The sequence below is a fragment of the Capricornis sumatraensis genome, chromosome 6 (assembly GCF_032405125.1).
Source record: "Capricornis sumatraensis isolate serow.1 chromosome 6, serow.2, whole genome shotgun sequence".
Taxonomy (NCBI): Eukaryota; Metazoa; Chordata; class Mammalia; order Artiodactyla; family Bovidae; genus Capricornis; species Capricornis sumatraensis.
This window is the reverse complement of record NC_091074.1, coordinates 53248995-53275426: the sequence shown is the minus strand read 5'-3', so window position 1 is coordinate 53275426 and position 26432 is coordinate 53248995. Positions and strand designations below refer to the sequence as shown.

Below are 26432 nucleotides of genomic sequence, written 5' to 3'. Positions count from 1 at the left end.
ACATAAAATTTGTGAAAAGATGCACTGTTTGTAGAAGTGATGGGGTGCCATTGTTTTTTTTAAACTCAAATATGCCTTACCTTACAGAACTTGTTCTTGTATGAGCTATGGCCTGGATCCATTTGTAAACGAGGGGGAAAGACGGGGAAGAAACCAGATATTACTTACTAAATAGACATCAAGCACGGAGGCATCATCTTGCATTTCCAGAGCATTTGGCTCAGAAGTCAAGTAGATGGTCCCCTCTTCCAAGGTAAAGGTGGAACTGGAAGGTAACCCTTTACTGGAAAAATAAGGAAGAATGATGAGCATGTGGCCTTCAGAACAAAATTCAAGGACCCCTCCCAAGGGGTGGCTGAGGTGGGTAAGCTTTGGGGGAAAGAAAAATGTGGGGTGTTTGAAGGAGATACAGTCACACCTAGAGGTATGTGCGCTTATGTCTGAAGAATCTGGCTTTATGGGCTGTGCCTTTTCTCTGTCAACTTCAGTGCATGAGACACTTTGTATTTCTGAGAGGTGATCTGTGGGCCCCACACCTTGAGAGGGTGGACTTCTGGCAATCTAGAGGCCCATCTCCAGCTCTGAATAGTTAGCTCTCACTGCTTAACTGCTTTTCTCAACAGTATTGATGTTTTTTCTAGCTTATAGAAGATAACCTGATCCCTTATTAGCATTGATGATTTCTTTCTTCAAACCTAAAAGTGCAGCAGAATCCCCTTGGTGGGGGGTGGGGGGCCTTGTGATAGCCCAAACTCCTGGGCCCCACCCCCAGAGTTTGACTGGGTCTGACATGGAGCCCATGGTAACAAGCTCCCTGGTGATGCTCTTGCTGCTGATTCAAGGCCAACAGTTGGAGTAATAATGAATCACATAAATACAGAGCTCTGTGTCATGTGCTTTGTGAGGACAGTTGAGATGGACCCTTCCTAACAAGGATAACAACAAAAGCCAAAGGAATTCAGGTAGACAGTTCTGGAGTCCTTTATGGAAGGGAAGCCAGCTTGTTTTGTCATGACATGATAACCAGTGTTAGGTAAATGGTCCATTAGTGTAAAGAATCTGCCTGCCTATGCGGGAGATACAAGAGACACAGATTCCAGTGCTGGGTTGGGAAGATCCCCTGGAGTAGGAAATGGAAACCTACTCCAGTATTCTTGCCTGGAGAATTCCATGAACAGAGGAGCCTGGTGGGCTAAGTCCACGGGGTCCTGAAGAGTCAGAAATGACTAAGCGCACACATACACTAACATTCAGTTCAGTTCAGTTGCGTCTGACTCTCTGCGATCCCATGGCCTGCAGCTAACACTGACAGTGTTTAAATTGGGAATTTAGGGACTCAGGAATGTACAGTCTTCCGCCCTACTGAAATAAAAGTTAGTTATATTTTTAACCTGTGGAAATTTTCCATGTGGTTTTCAGGAACAAAATATCTACACACAATGGTGGAAGAGTCTGATGTTGGTGTTAGAAGTGGTGGGCTAGGGGGTCTGGCTGGCAGCCACGTGGGACAGACCTGGCTGGGGCTTTGCCTGGGCACCAAGGCTGAGAGCAGGAGAGAAGTCTGGCCTCCTCACTCACCTCCCCATCACCAGGACCCATCACCCCTGGGGGCTGAGCTCTCAGCTCACTCCATTGAAAACGCTCACCTAAAGTCACCCCCTGGGCTTCTTGTCCGAGCTTCCCAGATAGGTGACTTATTGAGGTCATTGTACTCCTCAGTCCTCCGTCTTCTGGGCATGACACATAATTCTACTTCTGTACATACTTGTTCATTGAAGATACATGAAATAGAATTCTGAGCTCTTCAATATTAAAAAAATTTTCTCAGAAGAATTATATGGATCTTACGAAATCAGGTTCATTTGTAGAACACATAACACAAAATTGTGAGAACCCAGACTAGTAATAAGAGGAAAGGGAAGCAGGGAATCTCCCATAGGTTTTCCATTTGGTGATATTTGAGAATTTGGAAACTCAGGGGTGAAAGCCACTTCACTTTGGCTTGATAAAATTTCTCTTTAAATTCTAGACACAGAAAAAAAAAGTCCTCCTGCTTTTCAAAAACCCAAGATGGGTTATACAAGGTGGGAAACTGTGTGTTTTGATTGATTTTTAAAGATCAAGGTGAATGTGGCCTCTTTCCACCGAGCTGTTGACTTTATATTATAAACCTTTACAGATTTCTTGGGTTAAATAAACCATCAGGTTTCAAGGGATGCTGCTTGGAGAGGCACTGCATGGTAATGAATGTTGCTCAGGTTATTTTCTGGATCAAAAACAAGGATGCTGTGATGGGCTTGAATTGGCTTTTGCCTTTTGACTGCTAAGATGCCACTCTCTAATCCCATGGGTAGGGAGCAGTCCTGCCTGGTTAAGCCTTAGGAGAAAGATGAATGCTTTATCTACTTAAACATCAAACCAGGAAACAAAGTGGTTGCAAAATATGTATAGTTCACATTTAATACAATGCAAAAATCTCTAATGGCTTCTGGGTTATTTTGTAACCATAATTTACTTGATGAGGTTCAAATCTAAGCTTCTCTCATCTTGTCTGAGTTTTTGGTCATGATTTTAAATTATTTCCATCCTAAGATTAAGGGTATAACCAAGATGTTCTAGAAGTGCTTTTTCTTTTTAAAATTTAATTTTTTAATAGCATACCACCTGTAGTATAAAATATAGCAAAAAGTAATTCTCCTCCTTTTTTTTTTTTGGTCCTTCTGTGATTCAGAGTTCACCTCCCTAGGAGTAAATCCTTTAGTAAGTATTTTTCAACCTAATATTTGTTTTACTTTTGGAACATATGAATGAGTCACTAGCATGGTTAAAACCAAATGCAAATAGAAAAACAGTTTTCTTTGGGGTTTAACAGGTACATTTATCAGCTTATGGTCACTTGCTCAGTTGTGTCCGACTCTTTGCAACCCTATGGACTGCAGCTCACCAGATTCCTCTGTCTATGGGATTTTCCCAGCAAGAATACTGGAGTGGGTTGCCATTTGCTTCTGCAGCTATTTTAGCTAAAATATAATAGATTACAGAGAAAATACTATATTTCCTTAATACCATATGGTCAAATTTAATAACATCCATCAGGCATATTAAAAGAAAAGACCTTCTGTTAATTTACCCTGTTTTGCACATGTTAGAATAATATCCTATCTTAGTAAGAAGAATATTCTGAGCATCCTTAAATTTGGGGGACAAAAATGAGATATCCAGAGTATATAAAAAACTCTCATAGTACAACAGTAAAAAGACAACTCAATTAAAAATGGTCATAGGATATGAATAGACATTTCTCCAAAGATATACAAATGGCCAATAAATGCATGTCAAGATGCTCAACATTATTAGTCATTAGGAAAATGCAAATCAAAAGCACAATGAGATACCACTACTTCACAGCTACTAGGATGGCTATAATAAAAAAGACAGATGATACGGAAAAACTGGAGCCCTCCTCCATTGCTGATAGGCATGTAAAATGATGACGCTAGTTTGGAAAACATTTTGGTGAATCTTCAAAACCATACAACTCAGCAGTTCCACTCCTTGGTATATATGTAAGGAAAATGGAAAAATACATGCCTACGCAAAGAACTGCACATGAACATACACAGCAGCATTACTCATAATAGCCAACAAGTGGAAATAACCCAAAAGTCCACCAGTTGATGAATGGATAAGTAATTCATACAATGGAATATTACTTGGCAATAAATATAGTAAAAGTGTTATCTATGCAGCAATATAGGTGGACCTTGGTAAGTGAAAAAATGCTGGTCATAAAGGAACTCATACAGAATGGTGGAGAGATGCTATACTGCAGGCTGGGGAAGCTGGGGACCATCTGCAGAGTCTCAGGGCTAGCTAGCGCTGCTGATGCAGGAGCAGAGGTGAGGGGACCTCTATCCCGGAGGAAGGTCTGCCTAGAAAATGCAAACTGCTGGCCCACGGACCCAGGCTGGCTGGGAGAAGTATGTTTTGGGCCCAAAGAGATTTTTTTAAAAATTTGAATGATTGCTAAATTAAGTAACAGGAAATTCCTACAAAATCCAGTCTTCCACAGATTCTAATGAGAAATGAGATGGGCAGGCAACTCCAAGCCCACATTTGTGAGTAGCGATGAGGCTGAGGCATGTCCTCTCCATTGTTCCAGCGTCCCTACTGCTGTCTTCTGCGTCACACACCAGGCCTGTTCTCACCATTGGCATCATCTCTGCCTGGTCCCTCTGTGTGTATGTCAGCCCAACATCCTTACTGCACTGTATGAAGAAGCCGAGGCTTGAGAGGCATAGAAACTTGCTCAAGGTCACACTAGAGTCGAATAGAGCTAGAATATGAACTTTGTTTTCCAATTAAACACCTTTTCTATGGTCACTCCTGATGAAATTTTAGAAACTTGCCACTGCAGAAATTGAGGGAGCTGAGACCAGTGTGCCTAGGAGCTTGAGGATCATCCCATAAGCCAGCAAAAACAAATGCGGATTTGATGCTTGATGTGAGCTGTGGAGATCTTTTGTTTGAGAAGAGTTATGGCCAGAGAGGTTTGAGGAAAAGTAAGTAGGCAAAATATGCTGTACAAAGCAACATATTTATCTTTCTCAAAAAAGTTAAAATAGAATTACCACACGAGGCAGCTATCTCATATATACCCCAAAGAATGGAAAACAGGGTCTCAGATATTTGTTCCCTCAGTGTTATGGGCTGAACTGTGGGCTTCCCTCCAGCCTCCATTTATATCTTAAAGTCCTAACCCCCAGTACTTTAGTATGTGTTGGTATTTGGAGATAGGCTCCTTAAAGAGGTATAATTAAGGTTAAGTGACATAATTGGGATGGCTCTAATTCAATATGATTTGTGTCCTTACGAGAAGAGGAGGAAGGGATTAGGACTTGGATACACAGAGGAAAGACCATGTGAAGAGGAAGAAGACAGCCATCTGCAAGCCAAGGAGAGCCGCCTCAGAGAAAACCAACCTGACTGACACCTTGATCTTGGACCTCTAGCCTCCAGAACTGTGAGAAAATAAATTTCTGTTGTTTAAGCCACTTAGTCTGTGTACTTTGTTATGACAGCCCTAAAATTAATACATCAATTTCACAGCAGCCTTATTCACAGTAGCCAACAGATGGTATAATTTCACCAACTTCCTCATGTGAGGAGTCAGATTCAAAGAAGGAAGTAGAAGGGTGGTTGCCAGGTGCTGAGGGGAGGGGGAAGTGGGGAGTTGTTTAGTGGGCAGAGGTTCAGTTTTTCAAGATGAAAAAGTTCTGGAGACTGGTTGCACAACAATGTGAATATAGTTTGAATGTTGAACTGTTCACTTAAAAATGGTTAAGATGGTAAATTTTGTGTTGTGGGTATGTTACCACAATTTAAAAAAAGTAACATATTAAAAATGAATATCTGATAGTTAACAAGAATAGAGAGGTATATAAGCTTCTACTGTTTAAACACTTAAAAAACACATATAAACATTTAGCCCTGTGTAAACAATTGGGCATTTATAAAGTCACATTAAATGCTCTTGGAATAATCTGACATTAAATAGCAAAAGCTATGTAATCAATTAATCTTTAAAAAAATATTTGTTGTCTTCATTATTCAGTATGTACTGAGTGATATGCAAGTATAGAACTGGCATTTTGCTTCCCTAAAAAGATTAGGTCCTCTCTGCTGCCCAAGAAAGGATGAGAATACACTTCAGAGAAACAGATACCTCAGCCGATAAGGCATTACAGGCATGGCTCAGCTGGGAAAAAATCCACCTGCAATGCGAGAGACCTGGGTTGGGAAGATCCCTGGAGAAGGGAAAGGCTACCCACTCCAGTATTCTGGCCTGGAGAATTCTGGGTCGCAGAGTCAGACACGACTGAGCGACTTTCACTTTCACCATCTTTGCTTTGAATTCTGGCTTTTCCTCTTAGCTGTATATGCAATACTGGATGCGTTTCTTAACCCCTCCAGTTACTGGAAACTCCAGTTTCCTACATGTAAAATGAGAGCAACACTGAACATGCAGGATTACTGGAGTTACAGCAAACGTCCAACACAAATACCTATTTTTGCACATTGTATTCTAGGCGCCAGGATGCAGTAGAGATTAAACAAAGATCTCTGACTCATGGAACTTACATAGCATTGAGGAAAACAGGTAATGAGAGGAAAATACTTAAAATATATAGTATGTTGGTCAAAAGCACTAAGGAGAAAAATAAGAGAGAGGTGAGTTAGCAGCACAGACCATTCCCAAGCAGCACAGTTTCCCTGCTCTGCCACTGGAGTTTTCAGGGCCTTAGGCATGAGTCAGAAACCAGGGGACACAGCCAGGTCCCCTATGTCCCATGGGGCACTATCAAGGTCTCTGAAGCCTCATCCCAGCAGGCACAGGCACCCCAACTCCCTTACAGCTCTCTAAAGATCACATTCAAACTGCCAACTCTTCCTGGCTTCTCTAACTTTGCTCAAAGACTGTAAGTAGTCAGCTAAATGGTTTCTGACCACTTCCTTTGCATGTCCTGCAGTCTCACACCTTGCTTTTGTTTTGGGTCTCTGCTGAAACTGATAGTCAAAATACTTCATTTTAACATTCTGCTGCTGTTTTTTAGCAAAGAGGTTAGTAAAGGTTATACATGAAAATGCTTCACACAAGGACATAAAGTATTATCTGGGCTTTAAGAATCTTTATACTGTATACTTGAATGTGGATATGTTTGTCCATTGCTACTTAAAAAATTAATGAAGTACAATCCATAAAAGAGTAGGGAGATAATGCAAGAATAAACCATCCAATGTAAATAAACGCATCCGCAGCCTACAGCAAATTCCTCTTCCCTTGAAGATGCCCCAAGTAGAAAGGTAAAATATGTTCTAAAAGGGATTTTCACTTAAATGTTTATGTCACTGATCGATTTCATGTTTGTTTCTCTCCAGTTCTGACACTGGTAATAGTCTTGCTATTGCTCGGTTTCCTTACTTCACTGTTGACTTCTCGGGCACAAGCCTATTTGGAATTGATTTCTAATGTCTCTGCCTGAGTTTTCCAGATTCCATTTTAGGGGTCACACTCTCTTGGGAGGAGTGCCTTCAAAACTGAGCAATCTAGTCAGAAGGCCTGCCATTTTTCAGCCTCGCAGCTTGGGAAGATCCATTTCTAGAAGCAATTTTATGTGAACAGGTTTGAGTCGGGCTGGCTGCCTGGGTTCTGCACCATCAAGTTTTGCCACAATTCCCTCAATTTAGATGGTCTGAGGGCTAATTGCACCTAATTTGCAGCAAGGCGCTCAGGAAACTGTTAATCTATCTAGTTTTTTTCCTCCCTCATAAAAGCAGAGGCACTGCCAACATTCTTCAGCTGCTCTGGTCTCTGGACACGTCACAAACTTGTCACAGGTTAAGCAGGATAAGGAGGGGGAATTTTATGTCCTAGCTCCCCCTGGGAGCTGACGTTAGTGGCTCTCTGATGCCGCTCAGGCCTCTCTGTCATTTACAAAAATGTTCCTTTCTTTTACCAGCAACATTAGTTTGGCTTCATTGGAGAACATTAGCCTGGCTGGACTGCTGAAAACAGGCATAGGTAATTTTATAGCCTGGAACACTCTGATTTCTTTTTGCAGACCTAATGAGTGTTTTATAGCTGATCCTCATGGGGGCACTTGCTCAGAGAACATATGGTACAAAGCACAGTTTTTGTCTTTCAAAAGTTATCCCCTCCCTGCCTTTTTTGTCAAAGTAATAACATAATATATCATATGATACAGATGACTTATGATAAACAACCTCCTGCTCCCGCCCGTACCTCAGTCATCTCCCCAAGGGCAGCGCCTTTCACCATTTCTCTTTTTAGCCCTTCTGGTGGTTTCCTTCATATCTTTTGATGAATCAGGGAATAAAATATATTATCAACCCAAGGCAGCATCTATCGATTCAGTACAAAGGATGTTTGCCTCCTCCTCCTCTGCACTTCCTCCCAACATTTACTGTTTCTATTTTATTTATTGTGTAACTGTAAATCATATACTTGATAACCTTTTCTACTCCATCAACCATATACCATATATCTTTAATTTCCCACATTATTTAATCTTGGTCCTTGCCTTCCCACTGTGTCATAGCTATTAATATTTATATTCCTTATCTTATAGCTATAACCAATTTTTCTGTGCTTTGTCCATGGATTGATTCTAAAAATAGAAAATCGCTCCATAGAGTTTATTATTATGACTATTGAAAATCTTGTTAATGCCTAGGCAACACTGAGTTAGGTTTACATTTTCCTCTCTAGATTCAAAATCATGATTGCTGGGCCATGCGAAGAAACATGTTTCCAACATCAAGGTTAAATGGAGTCTTTTAAAATCTTTGCTTAAATTTATACCCTGTTTTAGGCTGCTTCATGTTTGGAGGTTTTTGCCCTTTAGAAATGGACTGAGTGCCATGGGGGTAAACCTAGGGAGTATCTGGACTAAGGGTGAAGGCCTGAATACAAGCCCTGCTTCTTCGATTATTAGTTACAATACTGGGCAAGCTTGACCCTGAGCTCCCAGCTCCTCCTCTTCAAGTGAGAATGCAGTCCCCACTGAGCCCACCTCCCAGGGCCGTCAATCAAGAGGACCGAGTCAGACTGCAAGTGAGAGAAAGGCCAACAGAGGGTAATGCTTTTCTGTCTAAACGACCCAGGGCGCCACTGTGACTTCTACCTCTGGGACTCTGCTTGCTTCCTGGGGGACAGTAGGTATGTCTGAGGAGGTCGGCTTTATTGTAACACTGGGGAAGAATTCTTTTTCTGCTAGGCTAAGTTTAGCTACCTACCGGAATACTGACTGATGATAAGAAATGTGGACAGGAAAGTTCTCCTCGCAGAGAAAACCCACAAGTACAGCCTAGTCTCACTTAAAGGCTACAAATACTTGTTCAGTCCTAGAGACACATGTGCTTAGGAGCAGGTCCCTCCCTGCAGGACTCAGGCACTTCTGATGTGATGGTCAAGCCAAGGTCACGTGCGTGTCTTAGAAAAGCTCACTTCTGGCTGGCGTGGCTCGGGGGCGGAGGCTGCTCCAGGGTGTAGAGTTCTGAAGCCCTGGCACGGGGTTCCCAGGTACAGCTGGGAGAGTGTCGGCCTGCAGCAAATCTCATGCCCTTGCCAGGATGAGCATCTCCTTTACACGAGCTCCTGGGTTGACTGTATAGGCACATCTGCAAGACCCCTGGTGTGGACCCAGAGCACGGGGAAGCCCTTGGCCATGGCTACTGCATACAGAACACCACCCGCCTTCCTAACCTGCCCTGCCAGGCTTTCAGCAGGATCTGCTGCTTTCTGTCTCTTTTCTCCTTTACAGCCACGAGCATGGCTGCTGCTCTTCCACGCTCTCCCACTTTGGCTATTTTTAGACAGGGAGGCTGCCTAATGAAGGCAAGCAGAGCGGCAGGCTCTCTCTCTGGAATTGAATGACGGCCACCTACGGGTCTAGTGCTGGGGCTTAACTCTCCTCTGTCCCTGCGTTAAGTGTTGCCCGAGGCACAGAGACCGCTGGAGACCCAGTGCAGAAAGCTGCGCTTTGAACCGGCAGGGGAAGAGAGCAGCAAACAGCGTGCTGCCTGGTCTATTAGTTCTGGGGACAGGAAGCCACAGCTGCTGGGAGAGCTGAAACAGCTGAGCTCCTGCCACCAGCAGCCTCAGAAGCAGGCAGAGGAAGGAGGCAGGGCCCTCCCTTTGAGAAAAGCATGTGTGCATCTGTGGGTGGTGGCTGGAGGGAGAATTCTTTCAAGAAAGAACCCCCATCCAAGTTCAAGGAACTTTTCCACCATCTATCTCTAGGAGATTTTATTTTTCTTTTCAACATCCTCCCACACACATTTTAAAGCTAGCAGTCCTCCTCAAATGGTGATGTTTATACTGTGATGACTGCATTACAGACATTATTTCATTTAATCATCAGAGATCACCCTGTTAGGCTGGGTCTCTTCCTAGTTATTTTGTACATGTGAGTTTTAAGGCTAACGTGTCTAACCACAGTTAATAAATGGTGGTACTGGATTTGAACCAGGCCTGATTGGGGAGCTATGCCATGTCCTATACATGTTGCCTCAAGCTGTCTAAGCACTGAGGTTCAGAATTAGTCCTTTGCTGTGCTCCTAAGCTATCTCCAGCAATAATGATTCAGTTATAAAAGAAAAAAAGAGATACATAAATCTGTTTCCAAATGACAAATCTATTATCATAAATCAGTCTTGATAAACCTGACTTGAGAGGCAGGAATAGATATGAAAGAAGAGCAAAAAGAATTTTTGATAGCCCCCTATGGGTTCAGTCACTTCAGTTGTGTCCGACTCTTTGCAACCCCATGGACTGTAGCCCACCAGGCTCCTGTGTCCATGGGATTCTCCAGGTAAGAATACTGGAGTGGGTGGTCATGCCCTCCTCCAGAGGATCTTCCCAACCCAGGGACTGCACCCACATCTCCTGCACTGCAGGTGGATTTTTTTTTTTTTTTTAACCACTTAGCCTCTGGGAAAGCCCCTGGATACTTTATACACAGAAATTAATTTGAGATGGACCACAGACAAAATGTGAAAGCTAACGCTTCCCTGGTGGCTCAGTGGTCAAGAATCTGCCTGCCAGTGTAGGAGACAGGCTTGACCCCTGAACCAGGAAGATTCCACATGCTGCTTGGGACAGCTAAGTCCATGGGCCACAACTACAGAGTCTGTGCTCCAGACCTGAGAGCCACAACCACCGAGTCCACGCACCATAACTACTGAAGCCTGTGTGCCTACAGCCTGTGCTTCTCAACAAGGGAAGCCACCCTAATGAGAAGCCAATAAACCACAGCTAGAGAGCAGCCACTGTTTGACACAACTAGAGACAAGCTCACACAGCAATGAAGACTCAGCACAGCCAAAAACAAAAATAAATGTGAAGGCTAACACCATTAAGCTTCTAGAATAAAACAAAGGGGAATGTTGCCTTGACCTTGGGTAGTCATGTCTAGGAAGGGGCAGAAGGGAACTTCTGGTAGGCCAGGAGTTTTCTTTAGATCTGGGAGATGGTTACTGGAATGTACACATTTGTCAAAATTTATGGAATTACATAAGATCTGTGCATTTTGCTATATACAAATCATATTTCAACAGTGAACTGTCCACATCAAAAAACTATCTGCTTTTCTATTTACAAAACTATAAATCATCCATTCAAACATACACCAAGTGCTGACTTCACCCACTTACTGTGCTAAAAGTGAAAAGTTGGTAAACAGTTCACACATGGCTGAATCACTGACTTAAGGAGATTTCAAGAAAGTTGGTGAGGCATACATACCAAGGAAACCAGAATTGAAAGAGACATGTGTACCCCAATGTTCATTACAGCACTGTTTATAATAGCCAGGACATGGAAGCAACCTAGATGTCCATCCACAGATGAATGGATAAGAAAGCTGTGGTACATATACACAATGGAGTATTACTCAGCCATTAAAAAGAATACATTTGAATCAGTTCTAATGAGGTGGATGAAACTGGAGCCTATTATACAGAGTGAAGTAAGCCAGAAAGAAAAACACCTATACAGTATACTAATGCATATATATGGAATTTAGAAAGATGGTAATAATAACCCTGTATGTGAGACAGCAAAAGAGACACAGATGTATAGAACAGTCTTTTGGACTCGGGGAGGGAGAGGGTGGGATGATTTGGGAGAATGGCATTGAAACATGTATAATATATGAAATGAATTGCCAGTCCAGGTTTGATGCATGATACAGAATGCTTGGGGCTGGTGCACTGGGATGACCCAGAGGGATGGTATGGGGAGGGAGATGGGAGGGGGGGTTCAGGATGGGGAACACGTGTATATCCATGGCGGATTCATGTTGATGTATGGCAAAACCACTACAATATTGTAAAGTAATTAGCCTCCAATTAAAATGAATAAATTTATATTAAAAAAAAGAAGAAATGACTTATATGTATCATTATCATCAAAAACACAAGAAAATCCCCACTCAACACAAAATGAAAAACCTTGACAAAGTAATTTCTAGTGGACTTCATAAAACTGAACAGTTTCCATTCTTCTTGTAAGACGTCTTTTCCTGTTCATATTTGGTAGAGTCTAAAACCAGAATTGGTTCTCTCCGCAGAGCTCTTGTCTATGAAGTTGAGAGAGAATATAGTTAAGTAGGTCCCAGAGGTAAGGCTTAGGGCTTCCTTGGTGGCTCAGATGGTAAAGAATCTGCCTGCAATGTGGAGACCCAGGTTCAATCCCTGGGTTGGGAAGATCCCCTGGAGAAGGAACTGGCAACCCACTCCAGACCTGGAGAATCCCAGGAACAGAGGAGCCTGGAGGGCTACAGTCCATGGGATCCAAAGAGTCAGACATGACTGAGCCGCTAACATACACACAGAGGTAATGCTTAGGGGGATAAAAAAGACTCTAATATGAGTAGTCCACAAAACCCCGAGGTGAGTGGCTTGCACTGAAAACTGTTCTCTAGTTAGAGAAACACACCGCAAAGGCAGCAGTAACTGGAAACCCTTTAATTCACAAGAGACTCACAGCTTCCATGGAATGTGGAAGAATAAGCTAGAACAGGAGGCAGGGCAGATGAATTCCGGTACTAACTCAGCAATAAGTGTGGTGTGTGCTCTCTTTGGGTAAGCTGTTTAGCTGCCTGGAGTCCCAGCTTCCTCCTCTGTAAAAATCAGGGCTTTGAACTTGGTGAGGTCCTTCCAGCTTTCGAAAGCTTTGATCCTTAGCCTAGTTGGCCCTCATTCAACTTCCTCAGAAAACCAAGCCTGAGGTCACAGCAGTCTATCAGGAATACAGTTTGCAGAAATGGAGATGCCCATGCTGTATAAGCTAATGGAACCACTAAGGGTTTAAGATACAGTGAACAAATAATTCTCAACCACAGCACCCTTAACCTCTACACTGCACCTCAATGACATAACTCCCACAGATGGGGTCTGTAGTCAGATATTCTGCAGTCTCTTTACACTTGCTTCCTATCAGGATTGGAGAAAACAAATCCAGAAAAAGAAAGCCTTATTCAGAGATGATACTATAGGTTAAACTGTGTGCCTCTAAAATTTGTATGTTGACACCCTAGCCCCCAGTAGCTCAGAATGTGACCTTATTTGGGCAAAGGGCAATTGCAGATGTAATTAAGATGAGGTCATAAGAGGAGATTTAACAGACATGCACACAGGGAGAAGGACATATGAAGATGAAGGCAGAGATCAGGTGAAGCCTCTCTAAGATAAGGAATGTCAGAGACTGACAAGGAATCACCAGAAGCCAGGGACAAGCATGAAACAGATTCATCCCCATGGTCCTCAGAAGCAAGCAGTGCTGTGAACATCTCAGACTCCTGGCCTCCACAACGGTGAGAAAACACACTTTTGTTGTTTAAGCCACATGGTGTATGGTGCTAGCAAACTAGTACAGGTGTTATAAATGCTTAAAGGACAGCCCTGCCTGGCCAGGGGGCTGGCTCACTAGCTTTCTCTCCCATTCCTTAGCCCATAGCACAGCAGAGCAAGGTTACTGGTGATAAGTCGTTTCAGTCACGTCTGACTCTTTGCAACCCCATGGACCACAGCCAGCCAGGCTCCTCTATCCATGGAATTCTCCAGGCAAGAATACTGGAGTGGGTTGCCATGCCCTCCTCCAGGGGATCTTCCTGACCCAGGGATCGAACCCGAGTCTCTTATGCCTCCTGCATTGGCAGGTGAGTTCTTTACCACTAGCGCCACCTGGGAAGAACCACCAGTAACCTCAACCTTCAGGAAATTTATAATTTGGGTACCTGAAAAGAGTATTTACCATTCGTCCTCTTTTCTAAACACCACATTTCCTATTTTTAAAAAGCAAGTAACCAAATATTTGTTAAGCCTCTATTATCTAACCAGGAATCTTCAGATAGCGCTTGTGACTTAGCTATCGGACTTCACTCAGGTCCTCCTTATGTCAGTATGCTAAACATGTACAGGGTGGAAATGACCACTGTTAGCAAGTAAGTGGCATCATTCAGTCCAAACCCATATTACTACCAGTCTGCAGAAGCTACTGGAAAGAATATGAGAAAAGATTAGAAGGCAGCTTTACAATCACAGATGTACACTGTAATTAGCACTGTTCAGGGCTATTGGGAAACCATAAGCACCATTGATTTTTAGTGGGCCTCCTAGCTTCAGAGAGGTGCAGAATGACTGGAAGGTTTCTCATACGTGGCCAGGCCAATGCCAAATTAATTATAAGCTCTGACTTGTATAATCGGAAAATGTCACAGAAACTACTGGCCTCTGCTGGATAGGTCAGTATCTTGTCTTGAGTCATTAGGAACATAAGCAGTTTAGGGAGAGAGAAGAGCCCTAGTTTGCAAAAGATGGGAGGTGGCTGGCTGAGATGGGGGAGGTAAACGAGTATTGGCCTCTCTGAGAAGAACTGGGACTCATTCTACCTCAAACCATGGCTCAGGTTTAATTATTTCTGACAGCCGTCCTTCCATACACCAAAGCCCTTCCTGTGAGTTAAGGTATAAACTAGGTGCTTTAGAATCAAAGGTCAGGACACCCTGGTAGTTACCACAGTGGCTCTCCAATGACCAGGCACTAGAATGTACAGGACCAGGAACTGCTGTTTTACCAACCCGCTGTTCCTGCAGCAGTTGCTCCTAGAACCTACAGTTTAAGAAATATTGCCACACACACCCCACCCCACCCCACCCTCCCCCTCCACTGATAAGATAAGTAAGTCCTGAGGATGAGGATGGAGTGGATGGCATGGTGACTGGAGATAATGAAGGACAGGGAAGCCTGTTGTACTGCAGTTCACAGAGTTGCAAAGAGTTGAATAGAACTTAGCGATTTAGCAACAACAAAACTGTTATGCCTTAAAGTTGCAGAGAGTAGATCTTAAAAACAAATCAAACTAACTAAAATAGACACAAACATAGTCCCTACCTTTAGTAAATAAAACCAACTCAGCTTCACACACACACACAAAAAGCAAAACAAAAAGTAACTATGTGAGGCGACAAATTAATTTGCTTGATACAGTAATCATTTCACTATGTACAGCAAACTATTATGTTGTATGCCTTAAATATATACCATTTTTATTAAAGATATATACTGTAAAAACAGTTCTAGGGGAGAACAGTTTGTAATCACCCATGCAAAACAGGAAATATATAAGTTCCAAATATATTTAGCATGATAAAACTTTGATGAATTGCATGTGTATCATTTCCTATTTAAGTCTTGGGAAACTACTATTTTAGAGAAATTGGTCATCGGCATTCAAATTAATGTATCAGATAGTCATAAATAAATACTAAAATCCCCCCGAAAAGAAAAAAAAAACTCAAACTGGCTTAACAGAATGGTACAGCAGTGGAGATGTACAGTCCAGACGTGGTGTGTGTGTCTGCGAATGACTGGACAAGAATGGCCCATCCTGGGGAGCCTGGCAAAGCATGAGAGGATGTAGGTCACTGCTGAAGGGCCCTACCCACACCTTCAAGGACTGACACTGGCATTGCCCTGCAGCTGGTATTGAGAGTGCCTGGAAGGGTTGGCACCCGGCTCTGTAGGCTGGACCTAATTGATGTTCAAGGGCTCTGAATGTGACTGACTTTACTGGATCAGATATGAGGCATTTACCACGTGTCACACACAAGAAATCCTACCTTCCAGAAAGCACACATAAGTCAACTAATAAATGATTAGGCACTTTCCAAAACATCATAGAAAGGTAACCCATTATTTCACACTGTTCATATACCTGACTCTTTGTTATGTGTAAATGTGCTTTGCAGTCTGCAAATGCAAATAATAATGTTTACAAGCTGTCACTGAACGTACACCCTTTCCCATTTATTCTTCCTACTCTGGAGAAGTCTATATTATCCACTTTAGGGGTTTGATTTAAGCTCTAGTTATTTTGGATAATGCCTATCTTTCATATGGCATGACTACATCCTATTAAACATGAAATTTCTCAGTGGCTATTAATAAAAATGCTCTCAAAGTACTTACCATTTAGAGTCCCCCACACCATTTCCTTAGATGATGTAGTTATATGACATGTGAGTTGATTTAGGAAGACGTACCTGAAAGCTTTGATTCTCCCCTTGTGGTTTCCCTTTCTAACCAGTGTCATTTAGCTGCAACTTGGGCATTTATTCCATCTGAGATTATTCTTTATCCATATAATAACTTTCCTTATTTATCACAGGTTGATGTGAATAATTTATATGCAAATGTCTACTATGCTCCTTGCCCTTGGAAGGTCCTCTGCTCCAATAAAGCTGGAGGGGCCTAAATATACTTCCTCATGTCCCCCTGTCTCTAACAATAAAAGCATTTCTGAGAATTCAGTCTCAGAAATTATAAAGTCTGTCACTTGTGTTGAATACATATTAGCTGTTATTAATATGATCACTAAAGATAATTATGTATTTTTATGGACTTCATTTTTTTGGGCTCCAAAACCAATGCAGATGGTGACTGCAGCCATGAAATTAAAAGACGCTTACTCCTTGGAAGGAAAGTTATGACCAACCTAGATAGCATATTCAAAAGCAGAGACATTACTTTGCTGACTAAGGTCCGTCTAGTCAGGGCTATGGTTTTTCCAGTGGTCATGTATGGGCGTGAAAGTTGGACTGTGAAGAAGGCTGAGCACCAAAGGATTGATGCTTTTGAACTGTGGTGTTGGAGAAGACTTTTGAGAGTCCCTTGGACTGCAAGGAGATCCAACCAGTCCATTCTGAAGATCAGCCCTGGGATTTCTTTGGAGGGAATGATGCTGAAGCTGAAGCTCTAGTACTTTGGCCACCTCATGCGAAGAGTTGACTCATTGGAAAAGACTCTGATGCTGGGAGGGATTGGGGGCAGGAGGAGAAGGGGACGACAGAGGATGAGATGGCTGGATGGCATCACGGACTCGATGGACATGAGTCTGAGTGAACTCCGGGAGTTGGTGATGGACAGGGAGGCCTGGCGTGCTGTGATTCATGGGGTCGCAAAGAGTCGGACACGACTGAGCGACTGAACTGAACTGAAGGAGTGGTGTACTAGTAAATGTTTAACAACTAGAATTTTGGGGAAAAGTGTATGTGTATATATGTTTATGTTAAAATTTACTGACAAAAAATGTGTAACACAGAGTGTAAAAATAATAATATAATATGCAGTAGTCTTTACTGTAAACTCCATATAAGCAATTGATGGTAACATAATGCTTTTGTTGATTTTTGTAAAACTTCTACATCCACAGTCACTTTGTGACTGCAGCTGATGACCATGTATTTTTAACATGATCTTGGTTGGTATTTTCCTTCACATTAATAAGACAAAAATGAAATAAAGACATCTGTAAGAAGTTCACTCATTTGTCAATGATATGAGCTACTTCTCTGATGAATGGAAAAATAGTTTTCAAATAATGGAAGACTACTTCAATTTTTATGCTATTGACAATGCAAAGGCTATAGATATGACAACCTTGAAGGCTTAAAAGGAGATAATCAATAAAACAAATCTAGTCCTAACTTACACTGCTTGACAACTGCTGTGGAATAAGTACTTCTACTTTAGTTTACCAATGTGATGTCACTGAATGAGGAGTTGGAATGAAATGCACTGTAGGTGACTACCTAGCATTCCCACCATACACATTCAACCTACATAAAAAACCTTAAGGTTAAAAAACAATAGGCATGTAGCAATTAGAAGGGGATCACTTTTGAGTATTACCTTCTAAAATATACTTGATTTACTTGTAAATTTGTCTAATTTAATTTCTAAATTAAATTTACTACTGTGGTCAAGAATCCCTTAGAAGAAATGGAGTAGCCATCATAATCAACAAGAGAGTCTGAAATGCAGTACTTGGATGCAGTCTCAAAAATGACAGAATGATCTCTGTTCGTTCCCAAGGCAAACCATTCAATATCATGGTAATCCAAGTCTATGCCCCTACCAGTAATGCTGAAGAAGCTGAAGTTGAACGGTTCTATGAAGACCTACAAGACCTTCTAGAATTAATACCCAAAAAAGATGTGCTTTCATTATAGTGGACTGGAATGTAAAAGTAGGAAGTCAAGAAAAACCTGGAGTAACATGCAAATTTGGCCTTGGAGTACAGAATGAAGCAGGGCAAAGGCTAATAGAGTTCTGCCAAGAGAATGCACTGGTCATAGCAAACACCCTCTTCCAACAACACAAGAGAAGTCTCTACACATGGACATCACCAGATAGACAGCACCAAAATCAGATTGATTATATTCTTTGCAGCCAAAGATGGAGAAGCCCTATACAGTCAGCAAAAACAAGACCAGGAGCTGACTGTCGCTCAGATCATGAAATCCTCATTGCCAAATACAGACTTAAATTGAAGAAAGCAGGGAAAACCACTAGACCATTCAGGTATGACCTAAATCAAACCCCTTACGATTACACAGTGGAGGTGAGAAATAGATTTAAGGACAAGATCTGATAGAGTGCCTGAAGAACTATGGATGGAGGTTCGTTACATTGTACAGGAGACAGGGATCAAGACCATCCCCATGGAAAAGAAATGCAAAAAAGCAAAATGGCTGTCTGAGGAGGCCTTACAAATAGCTGTGAAAAGAAAAGTGAAAAGCAAAGGAGAAAAGAAAAGATATACCCATTTGAATGCAGAGTTCCAAAGGATAGCAAGGAGAGATAAGAAAGCCTTCCTCGGTGATCAATGCAAAGAAATAGAGGAAAACAACAGAATGGGAAAGACTAGAGATCTCTGCAAGAAAATTAGAGATACCAAGGGAACATTTCATGCAAAGATGGGCTCGATAAAGGACAGAAATGGTATGGACCTAACAGAAGCAGAAGTATTAAGAAGAGGTGGCAAGAATACACAGAAGAACTGTACAAAAAAAGATCTTCATGACCCAGGTAATCATGATAGTGTGATCACTCATCTAGAGCCAGACATCCTGGAAAGTGAAGTCAAGTAGGCTTTAGAAAGCATCACTACGAACAAAGCTAGTGGAGGTGATGGAATTCCAGTTGAGCTATTTCAAGTACTAAAAGATGATGCTGTAAAAGTGCTGCACTCAATATGTCAGCAAATTTGGAAAACTCAGCAGTGGCCACAGGTCTGGAAAAGGTCAGTTTCATTCCAATCCCTTAGAAAGGCAATGCCAAAGAATGCTCAAACTACCACACAATTGCACTCATCTCACACACTAGCAAAGTAATGCTCAAAATTCTCCAAGCCAGGCTTCAGCAATACATGAACCGTGAACTTCAAGAATTTCAAGCTGGCTTTAGAAAAGGCAGAGGAAACAGAGATCAAATGGCTAAAATCTGCTGGATCATCGAAAAGGCAAGAGAGTTCCAGAAAAACATCTATTTCGGCTTTATTGACTATGCCAAAGCCTTTGACTGTGTGGATCACAATAAACTGTGGAAAATTCTGAAAGAGATGGGAATACTAGACCACCTGACCTACCTCTTGAGAAATCTGTATGCAGGTCAGGAAGCAATAATTAGAAGTGGACAGGGGACAACAGACTGGTTCCAAATAGGAAAAGGAGTACGTCAAGGCTGTATATTGTCACCCTGCTTCTTTAACTTATATGCAGAGTACATCATGAGAAACCCTGGGCTGGAAGAAGCACAAGCTGGAATCAAGATTGCTGGGAGAAATATCAATAATCTCAGATATGCAGATGACACCACCCTTATGGCAGAAAGTGAAGACGAACTAAAGAGCCTCTTGATGAAAGTGAAAGAGGAGAGTGAAAAAGTTGGCTTAAAGTTCAACATTCAGGAAACGAAGATCATGGCATCTGGTCCCATCACTTCATGGGAAAAAGATGGGAAAAAAGTGGAAAGAGTGACAGACTTTATTTTTCTGGGCTTCAAAATCATTACAGATGGTGACTACAGCCATGAAATAAAAAGATACTTACTCATTGGAAGTAAAGTTAGAGAGCATATTAAAAAGCAGAGACATTCCTTTGCCAACAAAGGTCCGTCTATTGAAGGCTTTGGTTTTTCTAATAGTCATGTATGGATGTAAGAGTTGGACTGTGAAGAAAGCTGAGCACCGAAGAATTGATGCTTTTGAACTGTGGTGTTGGAGAAGACTCTTGAGAGTCCCTTGGACTGCAAGGAGATCCAACTAGTCCATCCTAAAGGAGATCAGTCCTGGGTGTTCATTGGAAGGACTGATGTTGAAGCTGAAACTGCAATACTTTGGCCACCTGATATGAAGAGCTGACTCATTTGAAAAGACCCTGATGCTGGGAAATATTGAGGGAAGGAGAAGGGGATGACAGAGGATGAGATGGCTGGATGGCATCACCAACTCGATGGACATGGGTTTGGGTAGACTCTGGGAGTTGGTGATGGACAAGGAGGCCTGGTGTGCTGCAGTCCATGGGAGTAGCAAAGAGTCGGACTGACTGAGTGACTGAACAGAACTGAACTAATTTCTAAAAATGGCTGTGCTTAACAACTGGCTCCCAAAATTTGACAAGTGAATCTCAAAAGCTATAGAGTGGGTTCTAGGACACCACTGGACAAACACTAAAGAAAAACCTTATTTGGACACAATTTATCAGAGTTTCTGCTTCCATTGGAATGACAGTGATTTCATGACTGCTGGCAAAATGTTACCAGTGAACAATAGAGGCTGGTGGGATTTTTGAATAATTTCAGTCCATGCATCCATATGCAATTTCTTAATCAATAGACATTGAAAACATAAGTACATGAACTTTAGACTTCAAAGAGTTCTAGCCCACTTCTTTCAGTTCAGAAAGTACAAACTAAAAAAGGAGTCTACTACCTTCTTGAATTAAAACTAATATATATTAAGGGAATAAAATCTATAATGCTTGGATAGACAAAAGTTTGTCTATCTTGGTACTAATGACCTACTTTGTTTAACCAACACTTTCCCTCACATTGTGGGAACCATGATCTCAGATGATCCCCGGATGCAATACTGCTTTCCTACCAATTGCTGGGAACAACCAAACACCAGCGGTAATTGTCAAAGCTCAGTCCTGTCCCATTACAAGTACATTATGAATAAGCATCTAAAAGACTTGCACAGTGCCTGCTGTTGACAACCTATAATTAACCCTGGCTATAACTCTAGACATCACAGAGTTTCAGTGAAAAACAATTTCAGGGAAAACAAATGCTCCTTTAAACAAATTTAGACTTTACTGTAGACAGTAAAGTCTAAATTTGTTTATGATTTTAGAAAGTCAGCCTCATCCCTTATAATCAATGGAAAAGATCAATGGAAAGGTCAGTGGATTCAGAGTTGAAGAAGGACCTAGATTCTGGTCTTGATTCTGCTATTACGTATCTCAAGTGATGCTGAGTAAGTAATGTTACCTCTATTTACCTTAGTTTGCTAATTTTTAAAGTAAAAGTGTTGGGCTAAATAATGGCCAATTTTTAAAAATGAGGAAATCAACCTCCATAATCAAAAGCATTTCCTACTGCTTTAAAAACCCATATGAATTAAAAATGCAACAAATATATTCTCCATGTAGCTCTCTTGAACAACAGTTAAGCCCTCTTGCAGATTTTCAATGTCACACTCCTCTTTGTTCTTGCAAACACACACTGTGATTCCTCTAGTTTCTAAATGTACATTTGACCTTTCAAATGTGTATTCTCAGTTTTCCCTACTGAAACTTGTTTACTTGTGAGAACAAGGCTCTCTTTATCCAGTAGATCAGCAAGCAATTCCCAGAAAGGGCTAGGGTGTGAGGTGTCAGACATACCCAGGTACAAAAGACATAATGTCAATGTATTAAGAAAACAAGGTGTGGTGGTCTCAGCCCCTGGGCTGGGGAATATTGTTCTATCTTCTCTCACTGCAGTTCTTAAAAATGGCTAAACCTTAATTTAAAAATTCTGAGTCTGTGGTCTTTTCTCAGAACTGTCCAATTAAAATTTTTTTCCTTTAGAGATTAAGACTTATTTGAGCAATATGAATTAACCTAAATAAAATAAATAAATAAATAAATGAAATAAAATTTTTTGTAGTTTTAAGCATATTGTGCCTGAGACTAAACAAAGACCATAACCATCACACCTGAGAATAGTAATACTTGCCCCTTATTGAGGCACTGAACTTGGTGCTTTACATATATTATCTCATTTACAATTTTACCAACCCATCAAAGTGGGTATTATCAAGTTTCATACATGACGCAAATGAAGCCCCAAGAAGCTAAGTACTGTGCCCAGGTTTAGCCAGTCTTGTATGGCAAGACTACACAGAAGAACTGTACCAAAAAGGCCTTAATGACTCAGATAACCACGATGGTGTGGTCACCCACCTAGAGCCAGACATCCTGGAGTGTGAAGTCAAGTAGGCCTCAGGAAGCATTGCTGCCAATGAAGCTAGTGGAGGTGATGGAATTCCAGCTGAGCTATATAAAATCTGAAAACATGATACTGTTAAAGTTTTACACTCAACCTATCAGCAAATTTGGAAAACGCAGAACTGGCCACAGGGCTGGAAAAGGTCAGTTTTCATCCCAATTCCCAAGAAGAGCAGTATGAAAGAATGTTCAAACTGCCGAACAGTTGCACATGCTAGTAAGGTTATTCTCAAAATCCTTCAAGCTAGGCTTCAGCAGTACTTGAATTAAGAACTTTTCAGATGTACGAGCTGGATTTAGGAAAGGCAGAGGAACCAGAGATCAAATTGCCAACATTCACTGAATCATAGAGAAAGCAAGGGAATTCCAGAAAAACAGCTACTTCTGTTTCATTGACTATACTAAAGCCTTTGACTGTGTGGATCACAATGAACTGTAGAAAACTCTTGAGATGGAAATACCAGACCACCTTACCTATCTCCTGAGAAACCTGGAGTCAAGAAGTATGTGGGTCAAGAAGCAACACTTAGAACCATATATGGGACAACTGACTGGTTCAGAACTGAGAAAGGAGTATGACAAGGCTGCATACTGTCACCCTGTTTAACTTATATGCAGAGTACATCATGAGAGATGCTGGGGTAGATGAGTTATAAGCTGGAATCAAGATTGGCGGGAGAAATATCAACAACCTCAGATATGCAGATGATACCATGGTAGAATGGTAGAAAGCAGAGAGGAACTAAAAGAGCCTCTTGACAGAGGAGAAAGAGGAGGGTGAAATGGCCAGCTTAAAACTCAACATTCAAAATACAAAGATCTTGGCATCCCATCTCATCACTTTATGGCAAATAGAAGGGGAGAAAGTGGAAGCGTGACAGATTTTCTCTGCTTAGGCTCTAAAATCAGTGCGATGGTGACTCAGTCAGTTCAGTTGCTCAGTCCTGTCTAACTCTTTGTGAACCCATGAACTGCAGTATGCCAGGCCTCCCTGTCCACCACCAACTCCCAAAGTTTACTCAAACTTATGTCCATTGAGTCGGTGATGCCATCCAGCCATCTCATCCTCTGTCATCCCCTTCTCCTCCCACCAATCTTTCCCAGGATTGGAGTCTTTTTAAATGAGTCAGCTCTTCATATCAGGTGGCCAAAGTATTGGAGTTTCAGCTTCAACATCAGTCCTTCCAATGAACATTTAGGACTGATCTCCTTTAGGATGGACTGGTTGGACCTCCTTGCAGTCCAAGGGACTCTCAAGAGTCTTCTCCAACACCATAGTTCAAAAGCATCAATTCTTTGGTGCTCAGCTTTTTTTATAGTACAACTCTCACATCCATACATAACTAGTGGATAAACCATAGCCTTGACTAGATGGACCTTTGTTGCCAAAGCAGTATCTCTGCTTTTGAATATGCTGTCTAGGTTGGTCATAACTTTCCTTCCAAGGAGTAAGCATTTTTTAATTTCATGGCTGCAATCACTATCTGCAGTGATTCTGGAGCCCCAGAAAATAAAGTCAGTCACTGTTTCCCTATCTATTTGCCATGAAGTGATGGGACTGGATGCTGTGATCTTGGTTTTCTGAATGTTGAGCTTCAAGCCAGCTTTTTCACTCTCCTCTTTCACTTTCATCAAGAGGCTCTTTAGTTCATCTTCATTTTCTGTCATAAGGGTGGTGTTATCTGCATATCTGAGCTTATTGATATTTCTCCCAGCAATCTTGATTCCAGCCTGTGCTTCCTCCAGCCCAGCATTTCTCATGATCTACTCTTCATATAAGTTAAATAAGCAGGGTGACAATATACAGCCTTGATGTACTCCTTTTCCTATCTGGAACCGGTCTGTTGTTCCATGTCCAGTTCTAACTGTTGTTTCCTGACCTGCATACAGATTTCTCAAGAGGCAGGTCAGGTGGTCTGGTATTCCCATCTCTTTCAGAATTTTCCACAGTTTATTGTGATCCACACAGTCAAAGGCTTTGGCATAGTCAATAAAGCAGAAATAAATGTTTTTTTTTGAACTCTCTTGCTTTTTCGATGATCCAGCAGATTTTGGCCATTTGATCTCTGGTTCCTCTGCCTTTTCTAAAGCCAGCTTGAACATCTGGAAGTTCACAGTTCATGTATTGCTGAAGCCTGGCTTGGAGAATTTTGAGCATTACTTTGCTAGCGTGTGAGATGAGTGCAATTGTGTGGTAGTTTGAGCATTCTATGGCATTGCCTTTCTTAGGGACTGGAATGAAAACTGACCTTTTCCAGGCTTGTGGCCACTGCTGAGTTTTCTAATTTGCTGACATATTGAGTGCAGCACTTTCACAGCATCATCTTTTAGTACTTGAAATAGCTCAACTGGAATTCCATCACCTCCACTAGCTTTGTTCATAGTGATGCTTCCTAAGGCCCACTTCACTTCACTTTCCAGGATATCTGGCTCTCGGTGAGTGATCACGCCATCGTGATTATCTGGGTCGTGAAGATCTTTTTCGTACAGATGGAGGAGCATGGTAGGCTACAGCCCATGGGGTCGCAAAGAGTCGGACACTACTGAGCAACTTCACTTTCACTTTCTGTGTATTCTTGCCACCTCTTCTTAATATCTTCTGCTTCTGTTAGGTCCATACCATTTCTGTCCTTTATTGATCCCATCTTTGCATGAAATGTTCCCTTGGTATCTCTAATTTTCTTCCAGAGATCTCTAATCTTTCCCATTCTATTGTCTTCCTCAATTTCTTTGCATTGATCGCCGAGGAAGGCTTTCTTATCTCTCCTTGCTATCCTTTGGAACTCTGCATTCAAATGGGTATATCTTTCCTTTTCTCCTTTGCTTTTCGCTTCTCTTCTTTTCACAGCTATTTGTAAGGCCTCCTCAGACAGCCATTTTGCTTTTTTGCATTTCTTTTCCATGGGGATGGTCTTGATCCCTGTCTTCTGTATGATGCCACGAACCTCCGTCCATAGTTCTTCAGGCACTCTATCAGATCTTGTCCTTAAATCTATTTCTCACTTCCACTGTGTAATCGTAAGGGATTTGATTTAGGTCATACCTGAATGGTCTAGTGGTTTTCCCTACTTTCTTCAATTTAAGTCTGAATTTGGCAATGAGGATTTCATGATCTGAGCGACAGTCAGCTCCTGGTCTTGTTTTTGCTGACTGTATAGGGCTTCTCCATCTTTGGCCGCAAAGAATATAATCAATCTGATTTTGGTGCTGTCTATCTGGCGATGTCCATGTGTAGAATCTTCTCTTGTGTTGTTGGAAAAGGGTGTTTGCTATGACCAGTGCATTCTCTTGGCAGAACTCTATTAGCCTTTGCCCTGCTTCATTCTGTACTCCAAGGCCAAATTTGCCTGTTACTCCAGGTGTTTCTTGATTTCCTACTTTTGCATTCCAGTCCACTATAATGAAAGGACATCTTTTTTTGGGTGTTAATTCTAGAAGGTCTTGTAGGTCTTCGTAGAACCATTCAACTTCAGCTTCTTCAGCATTACTGGTAGGGGCATAGACTTGGATTACCATGATATTGAATGGTTTGCCTTGGGAACGAACAGAAATCATTCTGTCGTTTTTGAGACTGTATCCAAGTACTGCGTTTCAGACTCTCTTGTTGATTATGATGGCTACTCCATTTCTTCTAAGGGATTCCTGCCCAAAGTGGTAGATATAATGGTCATCTGAGTTAAATTCACCCATTCCAGTCCATTTTAGTTCACTGATTCCTAGAATGTCGACATTCACTCTTGTCATCTCTTATTTGACCACTTCCAATTTACCTTGATTCATGGACCTAACATTCCAGGTTCCTATGCAATATTGCTCTTTACAGAATCGGACCTTGCTTCTATCACCAGTCACATCCACGTCTGGGTTTTGTTTTTGCTTTGGCTCCATTCGTTCATTCTTTCTGGAGTTATTTCTCCACCGATCTCCAGTAGTATACTGGGCACCTACTGACCTGGGGAGTTCATCTTTCAGTGTCCTATCTTTTTGCCTTTTCATACTGTTCATGGGGTTCTC

The 26432-nt window shown here is 41.7% G+C and overlaps 1 protein-coding gene across 1 annotated transcript in view; it reads right to left on the bottom strand.

The window, feature by feature from the left end:
- Positions 1 to 26432, bottom strand: part of PIP5K1B (phosphatidylinositol-4-phosphate 5-kinase type 1 beta) — a 357761-nt gene that overhangs the window by 22804 nt on the left and 308525 nt on the right. Inside the window, exon 14 of the mRNA XM_068974227.1 lies at positions 169 to 283. Within this exon, the coding sequence (XP_068830328.1) occupies positions 169 to 283 (115 nt within the window). The remainder of the gene's footprint in view (positions 1 to 168; positions 284 to 26432) is intronic.